Genomic DNA, 13,700 nt, shown 5'->3' with positions numbered 1-13,700 from the left:
ACACCACTCGCGTTCTCTCGACTTTATTTTGGAAAAGGAAAATTCAACGAGACATTTCGAAGGGACGAAGATTCTCGATCCAAGCCTCGATTCTCGATCCGAGGTGGTTCTCGTTCGAGAACACATCTCCTGGCAAGCCAGGTGCTCAACATCTCCGTTTCGTCGTTTTACCATCGGAAAGCTGTCAGACACAGGCAGTTTCTTATCGTGATCTTCCATAAAACAAGTTGGAAAAGGGCGGATGTTCGCTGCGCCTTTTCTCCCCTATCGCGAGCTTCCGTTGGCGATCCAATACGTTCCTCTTCTTCCTTTTTTTTCCCACCTCTCTCCTCGCGCTCCTCGCTCGCTTCCCGATGGTTTTGCGGTTTGTTAAAAATGATCGCGATACGAGACAACAGGCGAAACTTCCTGCGTCATCCGCGATCTCGCATCTTTTTTTCCCGCCGCCGTTAACTTTTCCGATCAAAGTGCAGATAGGGCGCGCCCGGGTAGGAAAGAAAATCTCGCGACGCTGTTATCCTCAAAGGGGAAACACAGTGCGAATCGAAAGCGTTGTTGGGAGCGTTCGATCTCGAAAACGTGCGAATATTGTTCCCGTTGATATTTAATTGTGCGACTTGTTACGCGATGTACTCGAGAGGGTGATACACTTTTTATTCCTCGTTTGAATGGTTTGATATATTCGATGATTTCTGGTCGACCGATTTCTGGTTTTGAACAGCATAGTGCAGCGATGTTTGAATTCTGCTCGATTGTCAATTAAATGTACTGTATTGCCATCCGAACCTGCGTAGAAAATATGTGCACGCGTGTAAAAAGTATACAAGGTTTTACTATGTTTTACTGACTTCAAATAGTAATTTGTTTGCATGTTTTAATGCGTATTTCGAGTATTTAGTAACAAACCAGTCTTTTGTAAACAACGAGAATGTAAAATAATAAGACCAAAAATCGTTAGATTACCTTAATTGAAATTTCAAAAATCTTCAGTTACACCTTCAGTTCCTGCATAAAAAAGTTCTAATCATAAAACACGCGTCAAAACAAAACGTGCTAGATAACCTTACTAAAGAATCCTCTTTTTTCTCTCTCTTCTTACCTTTCTCATCCACGCATTACAACGCTCACCCCTTCAGCTTAGCATTCAAATCCTCATATTCAATCAATTAAGTCTACTGTTCAGAAATTTTTCTACATAAGCTAAGAGACAAAAGTAGATCGTCAATCTACTTCGTCCATTTCATCGTTACACAAGCGTAATAATCCACTACCTCGCTATTGAAGACCCTGTATCACCCCTAGTCATTCAGATTCATATGACGATCATTAATCACCAGCGTGTCGCTAAGACAGAAACAGACATAACGACTCAGACCTTCTCTCGCTGTCTTCCCCACCGGTGAATTCCCCCGAACGATTCACCTCGCGTCCAAGAGCGTTCGGTCCTGCGACGAAGATGAAGAGATGGAACGGAGGGTATCACCTTGCGCAGGATTTGAAAAGGAGCCCCGATGGGAGAGAGAAACAGGAAAAAGTGGAACGTAGGGTCCGCCAAGGGACGCTGGGAGGCCCTCGAGAAATTCCATCGCGGTTATTACGCGACTTGAACGCCGTGGACAAAGAGTAATGGCCGACTTCCAGACCCAGGTCGAAATGAAAAGTCCGAGGATACATCGCGTCAGGCGCGCGCAGGAAATGAAGACGTGAGACGGGGTCTCTTGGTCCCTTTTTTTTCGCAATATCTCGCTCAAGATAAATATCGCGACGCAAGCTGAGAGCCTTAATCCGTGTTTGCCGAAGGTGTTGACCGTGGCGCCTCTTTCTTGGCTCAGCAGCGCCAGCCACGTTTACCCGCCGCGATGAAGTTAAAATCGAGAAGAGGGAATTCCACGGCGGCGGACTCCTGGGATCATGGTTTGAGTTTGCGTTGCGATTATGTCCCGTTATTATTAACGGATGCTGGATAATTTAGGAGCCGAGCGGTTTCTTTACACTGCCTTCTCCTCCACTTATCTCTAAACGAGTGATGTGCTTTTCTTAATGTGTTTTATATTATATAATAATTATTTCCTATAAATTAATAGTAAATATGGTAACCTAAAGATATCTGTCGAGTGTTGTAAACGTCGAGACCAGCTTATCGATATATCGAAAGAAACGTGTCACACACACATAATACATGCACGTACTCTTCTGTTGAAATTGCAACTCATTTGCACTAAACGTATTAACCATTTCTCGAAAGATTCCTTGCTTCCCTCCGTGGTTTCCGCTCGAAAATCAAATTCCGTCGTCGGAATTTCTAAAACATAATATGGCTACCCGGAAACGTTGAGCTGATACTCGGCCCACGCGTATATTACCGTTCCATCGGCGAATTCGAGAAATCTCGCGGGCAGACCAACGCGGTAACTTGCTCGAGATAATCGGCAAATCGGTGAAACTTTCTCTATTGTGCGAGGCAAGTTCGCGGCGGCGAAGGGACCCGAGGAAACAGCGGGCTGATAATTCTGATAAGGGCCACGTGTACAGGTGGCTGTATGTGGAACCGTGTGCATACACGCGCGGTGCACGCGTGCACGTGTACTCGCTGTTCGAGGACAAGCGGGAACACGCGTGATAGGACGAGTTTGCAACTTAAATGGCCCGTGAACCGTAGTTGGAATTACTTGTTGTCTAGTTGCTAAATATAATACGAGGGGACAATTCTAGATACGCGCCTATACTTGCCCGCTAAATTACGGTTTCGAGTGTCTTTCGGGGCTTGAATAGCGCGCGCGATCAGAGTACCAACTGTGCCTCCATCTTGGCGAACGATGTTCGCCAGTTGCGGATCCAGTTGCGTTTCTAACGAGCATTGAAGAAGATAATTGAATTCGTTGAGTATCGCATAGCTTGCCTCGAAATGTAGCGTATTACATGAAATTTAGAGCGTAAAGTCTCTCGTAAATTATAAATAATTTGACGTAACCTCTGCCAGATACTAATTCAATCAACCAGCTTGCCTATTCGAACCCATTATTCGGTATATCTGACGCTACGAATTAGAAACTTTTATAAACAAAAAAGTTGCTTGGAATGACGACAAGAATCACCCCTTAAGCGTTGTCTATTGAATCCTAGGACACTCTGTACATTCATATTTTAAGTAGCCATTAAATAAATTTGTAAGGGTTGGATGTACTGAGAGCAGAGTTTGTGAATGAGGCGGAGTTGGCGAAGAGTATTTAAGCACTCGTGAAATAAAAATTTGACCAACGAGGACGACGAAACATCCCCTAAAGAAAATATTTCCTAACGATTCATTAACCTAGTTGTACGCGCGTGACACGTGCGTGATCGAGCTCGTTAACATACTCCGTCGAGTTGTAACCATGTTTTCTGTCGTCGAGTGGCTCGCAGAGAATCATTGCGAATACTTTCTTCGTTTCGGCCCTCTCGAGATCTCCCTTTGCACCCCCAGCGCGCGCGAACTTTGGTTACATTAGGCACTTGAAACTTTACGAGTAAAAAATAATTCCTACTGCAATATTCCACTGTTCCAAGAAGAATTTCCTCGCCGACGACTAGCGAATCGCTTTCGCTGACGGCACCCACGAGTTACGCCCTGGCAAGTTCTTCGCGAAGGAAACTTCTTGAAATAATTAATAAGTATACTAGGAACTGCCGTGACATGCGGAATATCTTCGTTAACAATTTAAGCGGGTGTTTGGAAGAGAAACGGGATTATATTCATTAACTGCGCGCGTCGGACATACAAAACAGCTTTAAAGAGGGTGAGAAATGTTTTAAAGGGATGGACAATGAAAACGTATTCTATATATTTATATATATGTTGAATTATCTAATTTGTCGACGTGAATTCGTTAGCTGAAAGACACGCGGAAGTCCGGGGCAAGGGCTGTGCATCACGTGGTTGGCGGTTGGACGAAGGTGTCACCTGCACGGACGCAACAACCCCGTGTGTACGTGCGTCCATAAGGCGCAAACTTCCCCGGCATCATTAGTCTGTCCAAGGCCGGCAAGCAAGCGTAATCTATATTATAATAGACGTTAACTTGTTCGAGCCAATACGAAGAGTCGATAATACTGTCTGGCCATTTGCCGTCGACTTTGTCGCGACACCCTCCTGCATGTACTCGACGCAACTTTGGAGCACGTATTTCATCGGTCGGAGGAACAGGTGTTCTTCGACTTTAATTGATTCTGCAATCGATGCTGTTCGTTGGTGTCAACAGAGGATTCTATTTACAATGTTATCTATAATCGTGAACAAATAAAATAGATAATAAGAATATTCCACCTTTATCAAAAAGTTAGCGAAATTTCTGCCTTCTTGTTAACAATCGAACTTTTTTAATACGAACTTTTAATTCGATTTTAAACTTCCATTAATATTTTTAATTATAACGCGTTAAACGGTTCTTGAAATTTCCAAGAACCTCGAATATAATTTTCATTTCTTGCGTTACGTTCGCTTGAAACACTTTTTAACGTAAACGGTAACCCTTAATTATTTTAATCGTGTGCCCGAGTGCCATGATAATTTTGAAGTATCATTTTAAAACGATACCACTAGAGTATTAATTTTTTAAATAAAGAAGACACAATTTTACGCATAGTAATCAATCAAATTTAGCTTTAGAAGTTAACAATTATACGGGTTTATAGTAATTATTATAATAAAATCAAATAAATTACTGTCCACCGATAAACAGACAATCTGTTCAACAAAATTGAAATATTTGTCGAAGAGCGCGCGTTTTGCTTATTCTCGCTTCCAGCACGCTAACCGTGAAATCGATGGGTGTAAGGAACACAAAAGAATTCAAGCCTGCTACACACGACTGGTAAACGTTCCGATAATTCCGGAACACGGTGCAGGTCGTGCAACGTGATCGATCCACCTGCACCGAACGGCGATGTCCAACACTCGATAAAATCGGCAGAAAAGTTTTCGAGCGAGGAAACGCGAAAAGGAGACGCCGCGCCGCCGCGGAGGCGATATGATATCGAGTAGAGCAACGATTCAAACGTTTGGAACTTCGCCAATCTGTATACGGTGAATATACCGGTTGAAAGAGCTGGACACGCGAGAGAAAAAGGCGGATGGTCTTTCTATCGAACGTCGAAAAAAGTATGTATTTGTTACGCCTTGGACAAGCGTATTTATGGACTTGTATCGTTTAAAATTTAGTGGCAATGAATTAACGGAGTGTATATTTTTCTTGGACATCGAAATTTAATTTTATTAGTGTCGCGCTCTGAGAGGACCTTTTATTTTAATATAATTTTTAGGAGACATATATCGAGAGCCTTGTAATTTTCTAAAATTGGCCCATTGTTGTGCGAATTCTATCTACGCCAAGTTCTTTCATCTTCGATTCCTCGTTGCACGTCATTGGATACTGCTTTCAACTAGTATCTCACTTTCAAGCCTTTGAATAACGGAGAACCCTCCGCGGAGGTGTCACGCTGAAAAAACGATTCCATTCTGGAATGAATAACTTCTTCGAGGAATATGCTACGATATTTTGCTGTCCTTCCACGATGTAATTTTTCAAACAATATACATTATCTGATTTAAAAAGTAAATTCCAAAGTATACTTTTTCGCTTAACAAACCATAACCACAACAGTGCGCAATGAGTCTTTTGATTATGTATCGACATGCAATTACTAGTAGTTCACGCATAAATAACAACGTATCCCAACGATCCTAAAGAACAACCTCCCTCAATAACCTCGCAACGCCTCCCTCCAGTGTCGAGCAAGAGAACACCTTTGTCCAACCCCCGCAATTACCCAGTACCAGGGTGGAGTCCGGGGCCGCTCTCTTATTAACCGTTTCGTTGTTGTCGTCCCTGTAGCCGTGCCACAATTTCGTCCGAATTACACGGAGCCTACTTTATTTTAATTATTCTTTTATGCCGGCCAGTGTGCGCGGTACCATTCGCGGTCGCGTGGCCACAGAAAAAGCAAAAGGGGCTCGAACGACGCAACGGATGGAAGAGGCGATGCAGGGTGTGTATATATATAGAAATAGAGAGAGAAAGAGAGAGACTAGGAGGATGTCGACTAGGATGGTGCAGAGAGAAAGGAAGAAAAACTGGCCGGCGGCGCAGCGACGCCTTTTATTTTCGCTGTTCCACGGGCAGCGCCCCGTGTACGCGCAGCCCGTTTCCAGCAGAATTCAGAGATCCGCCGCCGCTGCGGCCGGCATTTATTGCGGCCACCCCCAAGGGTGCATTTATATTCATAAGCATAATGGGGGATCGTGACGTATACGGTTGCGGGACGCTCGACTCTGTCCCTTCGCTCTTTCATCATTATTAATTCCACGGGGACCCGTTCCCTCACCCTCGAATTCGCCGGCTTTCACCTTCAACTACCCCCTTACTCTCCAGGTCTACGCTAACGGCATCAAAACTCTCGCGGTCGTTCCGTCTTTTTATACCTCTTGCAGGGATGTTTGGTTTCGACTCGACGTTTAATAACGACGATCGTATGGAAAATAGATTCACGAACGATACAAATATATTCCTGCCAAGTTTCTACAAACAATTAAAGATCTTATCGATGCCAATGGATAATAACTGACGGAGAAATTTGTGCTTCCAGAGAAATTAATAAGGGCAAGTTAAATTATTCGGAGTTCAACAATATATAATAATGGTTTACAAAATCCGAATGCTGCGTTTCTATATAATGTAGTACTAAAGCGTGCATCATTTTTTTGGAAAATGCTTGCGACCAGATAGCAGACGCAAAACACTGAATTATCAGAAGTGTTATCCAAAGATAATACTTTATCCATACTCGCTCGGTTAACCAAAGAACGATGATCTTATATTGTAACAGAATCAAGTGACTGATATTCCAGTAATAACTATTATCCTAATAACATTATATGTAGCAATGATTAACAATATAGCAACCTAATAATATAACTGGGTGTTTTTTATTAAGAGTGGTTCCGAGGAAGTGTGTGTCGGAGTACATTGATAATAAGCATTCGTTTGCGACTATTCGACAGTCACCCTCGGTTGCTTTAGAATTTCAAATCTAAGAGACATTTAGCCTTGACAGTCCAGTCAGAAAGGGACCACGAGGTAAAGATATTTATGTTTGCTGCATGAGCAACGTTTCGACGAGTCCGCATACTTTTAGGTAAAAAGGAAAACATCGGGGTGAGCCCGCGGAACACTCGTCTGATACAGACACTCTTTCCACTCGCACCCCAAGCACTCGTCATTCATGCGAAACATCCTCTCGAGCACTTCTCCATTTCGCGTCGCATAAATGAAATTTGCAACGGGCTCATATTCATAAAAGTTTCAGAATTTCCGACGAATGACCGTACTCTCGACGGCTTCCTAGTCGAACGAGCAAGTTTCCGCGGGACTTTCGCGGTATTCCGCGTAATGTCTGTGCCGGGCCCTTTCTTAGTTGTCGCGTAATCGCTACGAAGGACGTACGAGAACCTTCTAATCGATATGCAATGCCGCGTGTTGCATGCACAGTGCGGCGCGAGGCTGCGTCGAGTACGCGAGAGGGATGCACGATTGAGCCAGCCGAGCAAATGGCCGACCCATTATCGACTTTACATATGCGAGGATCCCCCGCTGAAAAACACGAGCGTCCTCGAAAGAGGCGTGAGATTCCGGGCACGTTTTTCAACGGGAGGGTTGGGGGTTGGTGACGTACTCGCGAAAACGCGAGCGGAGGCTCCGCGAAGTCCTCGACTTCGGACAGACGGGGTGAAGTTGAATTTTGGAATGAAGAATAAGCGGCGGACAATTATTGATGGCGTTGAAGCGATGCGGAGAATGTGCCAGAGTTGGATGACTGGAATTATGGAGTATACTAGCGTCGATAATGGAAATGTCTTACGAACATGTAACACACTTAATCATTTTCTGAGAAAATGTAAATGGTAGTTTTGAAAAAATGGATAATGTATTGATCAATATATTAAAATATTGATTACTATATAGTATCAATATATGCACATACAGCACATTAAATTGACTCTAAATACACATTCAAATGCGCAATGATTTTCATATTTCCTTTTTTTATTATCACATCTCTACGTTCAGTATCGAAAGAATTAGAAAGCGCTTTAAATACTACACGAAACGAACTTCCGTTCTTCAAGACAGTCTTTTCAGAGGAGTACTTACGAGCTTGATTTCTGGACCACAGCTAGATCCTTCCCAAATAGCCGATGATGACGCTTGAGATTCTAGTACCGAAAGCAAATGTTCAGAAAATAAATAAATAAATAAAAGACTAGTGTGATATTACTATTTGCGAAGCAAACACTGACTCTACTCTCGCGTACGATTACATCATGAATGTAAATATTATTATAATTGGAGCAATCGCGCTCCGAGGAATATAAAAAATACATTTTTCATAACAAACACTGACTCTACCGACCGCATTGCGCGCGGCCACAAAATTTTCTGCAAGAAAAATATTGTTAGCAGGGAGACCAAAGGCGAATGAAACAAGTACACAATTATTTTTCAGTAGTGCGTAGGTATTACTTCTTTCTTCTATTCCGTGAAATATCATATGCAAATATTATGTATATAAATCTTTTACATGTAATATTTCTAATATGGTTGGTCTATGAAAATATGAATTATAAAATAATGAATTATATTGTGCAAATATTCGAAGTTGCTTAAAAGAATCTTGAATAAGCTAATCACTTGCTATTCATTACATAGCCCAAAGGTAACCACTTTACTTTAGAATTAACTAACAAAAGATAATATAAATTTATACATACGTACACCTTTCTCACCATTTTTCATAATATGTAATATTACCAAATTTTCATAAAGATTCCACCATTTTCCGTTACCAGATTAATCAGTCTGATGTTCATCAATCGGATATTCATCGTCATTGCCCTCGTTGGAAAGGCTGTAAGAAATTATTAACCTGTAACAGAACGAAACAAAACAATTAGAACAAATATTCGTAGAAATGAAAACAATGATATTAAAATGGTACAGTAATTAAACTCAAATAACGTTTCAAGAAAACAAGGAAATTCTATGTTATGAAATAATCATAACAATTGTTAAACAAAAGATAATGGATAACTCGTAGAAACTGATTTATATTTACACTAATAATGTTCAGTACATAATTAATATTATAGAATAGTTACAGAACAAAGTTAAAAACTGAACGAAAACACAATCAGAGCAGGGCAAGTACATAGTCGATAAGCAAGAGCACGAACATACCTAAACACGAAAGCGACGCGTCTCATCGTTGCGAGAGGACGACTCACACTAACTGACCGTACGTTCTCCTTCCCCGCGCAGCTACGTCGCCGAACTCTAGTCCCCACTCTCTCGCTCCTTTGTGAGTTAGTATTGAAATTTTCAAAACAAATTTCTGCGTACAATACACGTGCTTCAATAGACAGCAAGCCGTAGCCACGATGCCAACTACTGCAGTCGTAACACCCGTATTATTCTCTGACCATACAACCTAAAGTACATGTAAGTAATACATTTTCACCAAAGAACAAAGTATTGCATTCTATATTATGTGCAATAAATTAATGCAGCGTTATACTGATATTACTGAGTACGTAATGCACGCGTCACGCGACGCGATTTTTCGCGATCGTTGATTACGCGCGAGGAATAAAGGAGAAAAGGAAAATATCGCCGATAGTGGTACGCCAGATGGAATTCCTGTCTCTTTGTTCCCGACACGATAATGAAAAACAGAGTTATTGAGCTTTTGGCTATGCTTTGACACCTTTGAATGGATATTACACCCCGTTTCGACGGGGAGAGAACAGCCGGGAACGCGGCTGCGAATTAAATTACCCGTGAAATGCTGACGCGACTCATTGGATTTCGTCGCGTGATTTTCGCGAAATTCGCTTCGTTTATTCGACATCGGAGAAGCGCGAACCGGGATAACCGTGATCAGTTTTTCACGGTAATTGACGACGCGACCCGACGGCGTTCTTTAACTTACCTGTCGATCAGATGAGAACGTTCGCGATTATTACGACGTAGAATTTACTTTCAACACGCTCAACGTTACACTTAGAATAGGATAACTCTTCAGAGATTTATTTCAATAGCAAAATGTTACTTAATCCTTAAGAATCGTAACAAATTGTTGATACAAATTCGGTAGAGGTGATTTTATTATTTCTGGCCACTAAATTTTTCAGGAAAATTTGAGTCGTTATTGGAACGGCAAAAACGTTCAACTTTTTAATTAAAATATAATAGCAAAGGAGTAAAAAATTTTCAATAAAAATTGTTCAAACGTGCGATGCGATCGTTATGAGTGAACAATGCGGAATCGAAATTAAACGAAAAGTCAATCAACCACGTTTCTCATTTCTTTTATTACAGTCTGCAGTCAATTCAGCAGAGGGGTGTTCTCCATGCTGGGCGCTGTAAGTCCGGATTCGTTTGACACCCTCCATTCTTACAGCAACACGTTTCAGATGCCTTTCGTGACGCCCTGGTTTCCCGAGAAGGTAAGTAGCACGCTTTCCCTGAACGGCTAAATAAAAACTTGTATCATCGAAGGGAAAACGCGACGTTTATTTTCACCTCCGTGCCTCCCATACATCTCCGCCCTCTTTTTTTTTTCTTCTCGCTTATCCGCCTCCGACGTTTATTTTTATCGCCTTCACAGGGCTCACCTGTGTCGATAAAAAGTTAACGCGAGCTTACGTACCGCGAGTCTTTTTCACCGGAACACCTTTCTTGCTACGCGCAATTTGATCAGGATATCCTATGAAAACGGAAAAACATCTTTTTCGATAAGCGAGCCGGGAGAGAAATTGATATATCTGTTTCTCAGGTTTTAATTGAAATCGTGATGAATTGTGTATCGAATTATTAACATTTCTATCTTGTATTTGGGATGATTTACGCGATCACGTATCTGATGTATTTCATTTAACGAGCAGAGTATTAAAAATTCATAGAGCGAAATTTTCGTCACATTTCACACATCTAATTACGAAAATCTGAGGTTATTAATTAATGCCACCTGCATGTAGTATGTATCAAAAACGATTAAATGCATGTGATGAAACTATTTTAATCGTTTAAAAATTAGCTAGCTTTGAAAACCAGATAATTAGACTTTTTGCGATAAAAGTTCAAGTCGATCAATTTTAATTATTTAAAAATTAGTCGCCTACTACAACAAAATACCCACTTGTATATTAAACCTGATAATTATATTTAATATCGTAACGAATTAATGAATCCGTCCGTACTCTGTTCAATCGTTTGATAAGTAGAAAGGGTAGAAAGTAAAGATAAGAGGAAAACAAGATTGTTCCAATTTCCTAGTGCATCGTACATCAACAACATAAGGTCAAATTCGCAGAGAATCCAGCACCGTTTATCCTTGTAGTGCAACCTGTGTATCTAACAACTGGTAAAACCAGTTTTACTTTCGTTTTTCTGTCCCTCGCCACTTTCCTCGTCACGCACACTTTCTCGCGTAAGAGGAAAATCAAATTGGAGTCGATGACACTTCCCGCGCACCGACCGCTGTTATTTCATCTTCGATAATTGACGGCCGACAAACAAGGGCTGCGCTTTACGCGCCCTCTTCCATCGGCTCGCCACCATCCGCTATCTCCGCGGTCCGCCCGTAAATATATAAATATGTATAGGGTGTATAGAAACATATTACAATTTGAATTTCGAAATGAATCGGACCAGCCGCAAATTTATTCGCCGGTCCGAATTGCAAACGTTTCGGGGCGCGGTGGTCGCGTTTATCGGGTAGCGCCACTTGCAAAACTGATATCGCGCGTCCATATTGGATGAATGGCGGCCGCGTATATCCCGAGCTGGATGTAAGCGTGCGTTTTTATCCGGTTCTGTATACGTGCACGGTAAGTACGCACGCCGCCACGCTCGCGTAACGAACGTCCATGTCGTTTAAATGCTAATCGCGTGGTAATGCTAATTCGAAGCCCACCGCTTTTTTTTATTTTCTCCACCGTGTCTCTCCCTCTGGCTCCCCCTCTTCCGGAGGCTGGTCAATTACAGCCGTCGGGGAACGGCCATTTATAAAAGGAGATCTTTTCAATTTCCACCGAACCCTCCCCGTTGCAATGCTATTTTCCCATGGTTTTCCGTGAAACGCCACGCTTTGCGTTCTTATCGCGTTTCACTTTCCGTTTTCTGTCTACCCGGTAAGTGCTGGAGGATAATTTTGGCTCGGTAAGTATTGGATTTGGGCCGGGGAAATGCTTGAGATTATTTTTTTAGTTCTAACCGTAAAATTTTAATTTTCTAAAGACGCTTAGGGTGAAATTGTTAGAATAATTGTACTAAGGGCGTCGTATCGTAATCGTAAGGGCAATTTTCAACTGCTAAACCAAGGATAATGCAATTCTACAGCATTTTATTTTTAAATTGTTTTCATTAATAATTTACTAGTAAAAATAACTATACCGCGGTTTCGCTATCCCCGGATACCAATCAAGCAGCTCAAAGTAATTCCCTTAAATCAACCGATTACTTTTTCATCGACGAACCAAAAATGCTCGCGACTTTCAACTCCACGTTTCTCTGTGAAAATCTTTCGGACGGTCCATCGGTGCCATAAATACTCACGGTTACATTTACCTTTTCCGGTTGATAGTCCACCGAGTAAGAACGACGCCGTTTAACGTTTCCTCCGGGCCTTCAGCCCCGGTTGGCCCCGCTCGAGCAAATAAAATCTGAAAGTCGAAAGCCTTTACGTGTGTTTTCCAGGTTCTGACACCGTCCTCCGGGCTCCTGGATTTCGCCATAAGCATGCGCCCAGATTATCATCGCGCCATCATCGACACGGTGCGATACTACGGCTGGAAGAAGATCATCTACCTCTACGACTCCCACGACGGTAAGTCCACCGCGACCCTTTCTCATGCATTTCTCATTTTACAGCGCGCCCTCCTCCGCTCCGTGGAGACCAACCACCCTTTCAGCCCCCTGTCCCGTGCACACCCTCATGCTGTTACTATTTTTATTGCACCCGCTAAGAATCCGCCCCTTGACCCGCGACGACAACGCGGAAAATCGGGCGCATTTCCAACACGCGTCTGAATAATAATCGCTGAGACGATAATGACCGGGAATTCTGCTCGTCCTGTTATGCCCCACTACTTTCTATTACCAGGACGCTTTTTGAACGGCCCTTAGGCGCCGCTTTGCATGTTTCGTCCCGGCTCCGAGTCGCGGAGAGAGCCAGGAAGGAGATCGTCGTTGAAGATGAAGTTCGGAGCGTTCGAGTCTGAATTTAGATACACCGAAGGGGAGCCTGAGCGGCTTTGAATTTAAATGATTCGAATAATTTTTTGAACCTCCCCGGTGCTTTAAATGGAAGAGGGTACGTGGGAATTCAGTGGCAGACTTTCAGATGAGTTTTTCCAAGTTTTTGCGTATGCGGAGTTCCGCGTGTGCCCTTTGCTACCGAACCAAGTTGTAGAATGCTGGTGGATGGTGTTAGTGTCGCCATGAGAAGAATTAGGTGACTTGGAACGAAACGTCGCGTGATTTAAACATTTTAAGATTGCCTGCGTTTTAAATGGAAATCATTTTGAAAGAAATTTCACAGAAACGACGATCGATCTTTAGCGAGTGCGCGACTAGGAAATGCAATTGCACGGTTAACTACGACGCTGA

At 42.4% G+C, this 13,700-nt stretch overlaps 1 protein-coding gene across 4 annotated transcripts in view; it reads left to right on the top strand.

Annotated features, from left to right (window-relative positions):
* The window catches only part of Glurib (Glutamate receptor IB), a 208,665-nt gene that overhangs the window by 135,983 nt on the left and 58,982 nt on the right, over positions 1 to 13,700 (top strand). For 3 of the 4 annotated variants that reach the window (XM_076902751.1, XM_076902749.1, XM_076902752.1), the window contains exons 3-4: positions 10,410 to 10,537; positions 12,789 to 12,918. In XM_076902751.1, coding sequence (XP_076758866.1) covers positions 10,410 to 10,537; positions 12,789 to 12,918 — 258 coding nt within the window. Of the gene's footprint in view, positions 1 to 10,409; positions 10,538 to 12,134; positions 12,224 to 12,788; positions 12,919 to 13,700 lie in introns of those variants that run through there. The other variant, XM_076902750.1, reaches the window with a different exon arrangement.

This window comes from Xylocopa sonorina, chromosome 10, assembly GCF_050948175.1.
Source record: "Xylocopa sonorina isolate GNS202 chromosome 10, iyXylSono1_principal, whole genome shotgun sequence".
Taxonomy (NCBI): domain Eukaryota; kingdom Metazoa; phylum Arthropoda; class Insecta; order Hymenoptera; family Apidae; genus Xylocopa; species Xylocopa sonorina.
Note: the sequence above shows the minus strand (reverse complement) of the source record. Positions and strands in the feature narration are given on the sequence as shown.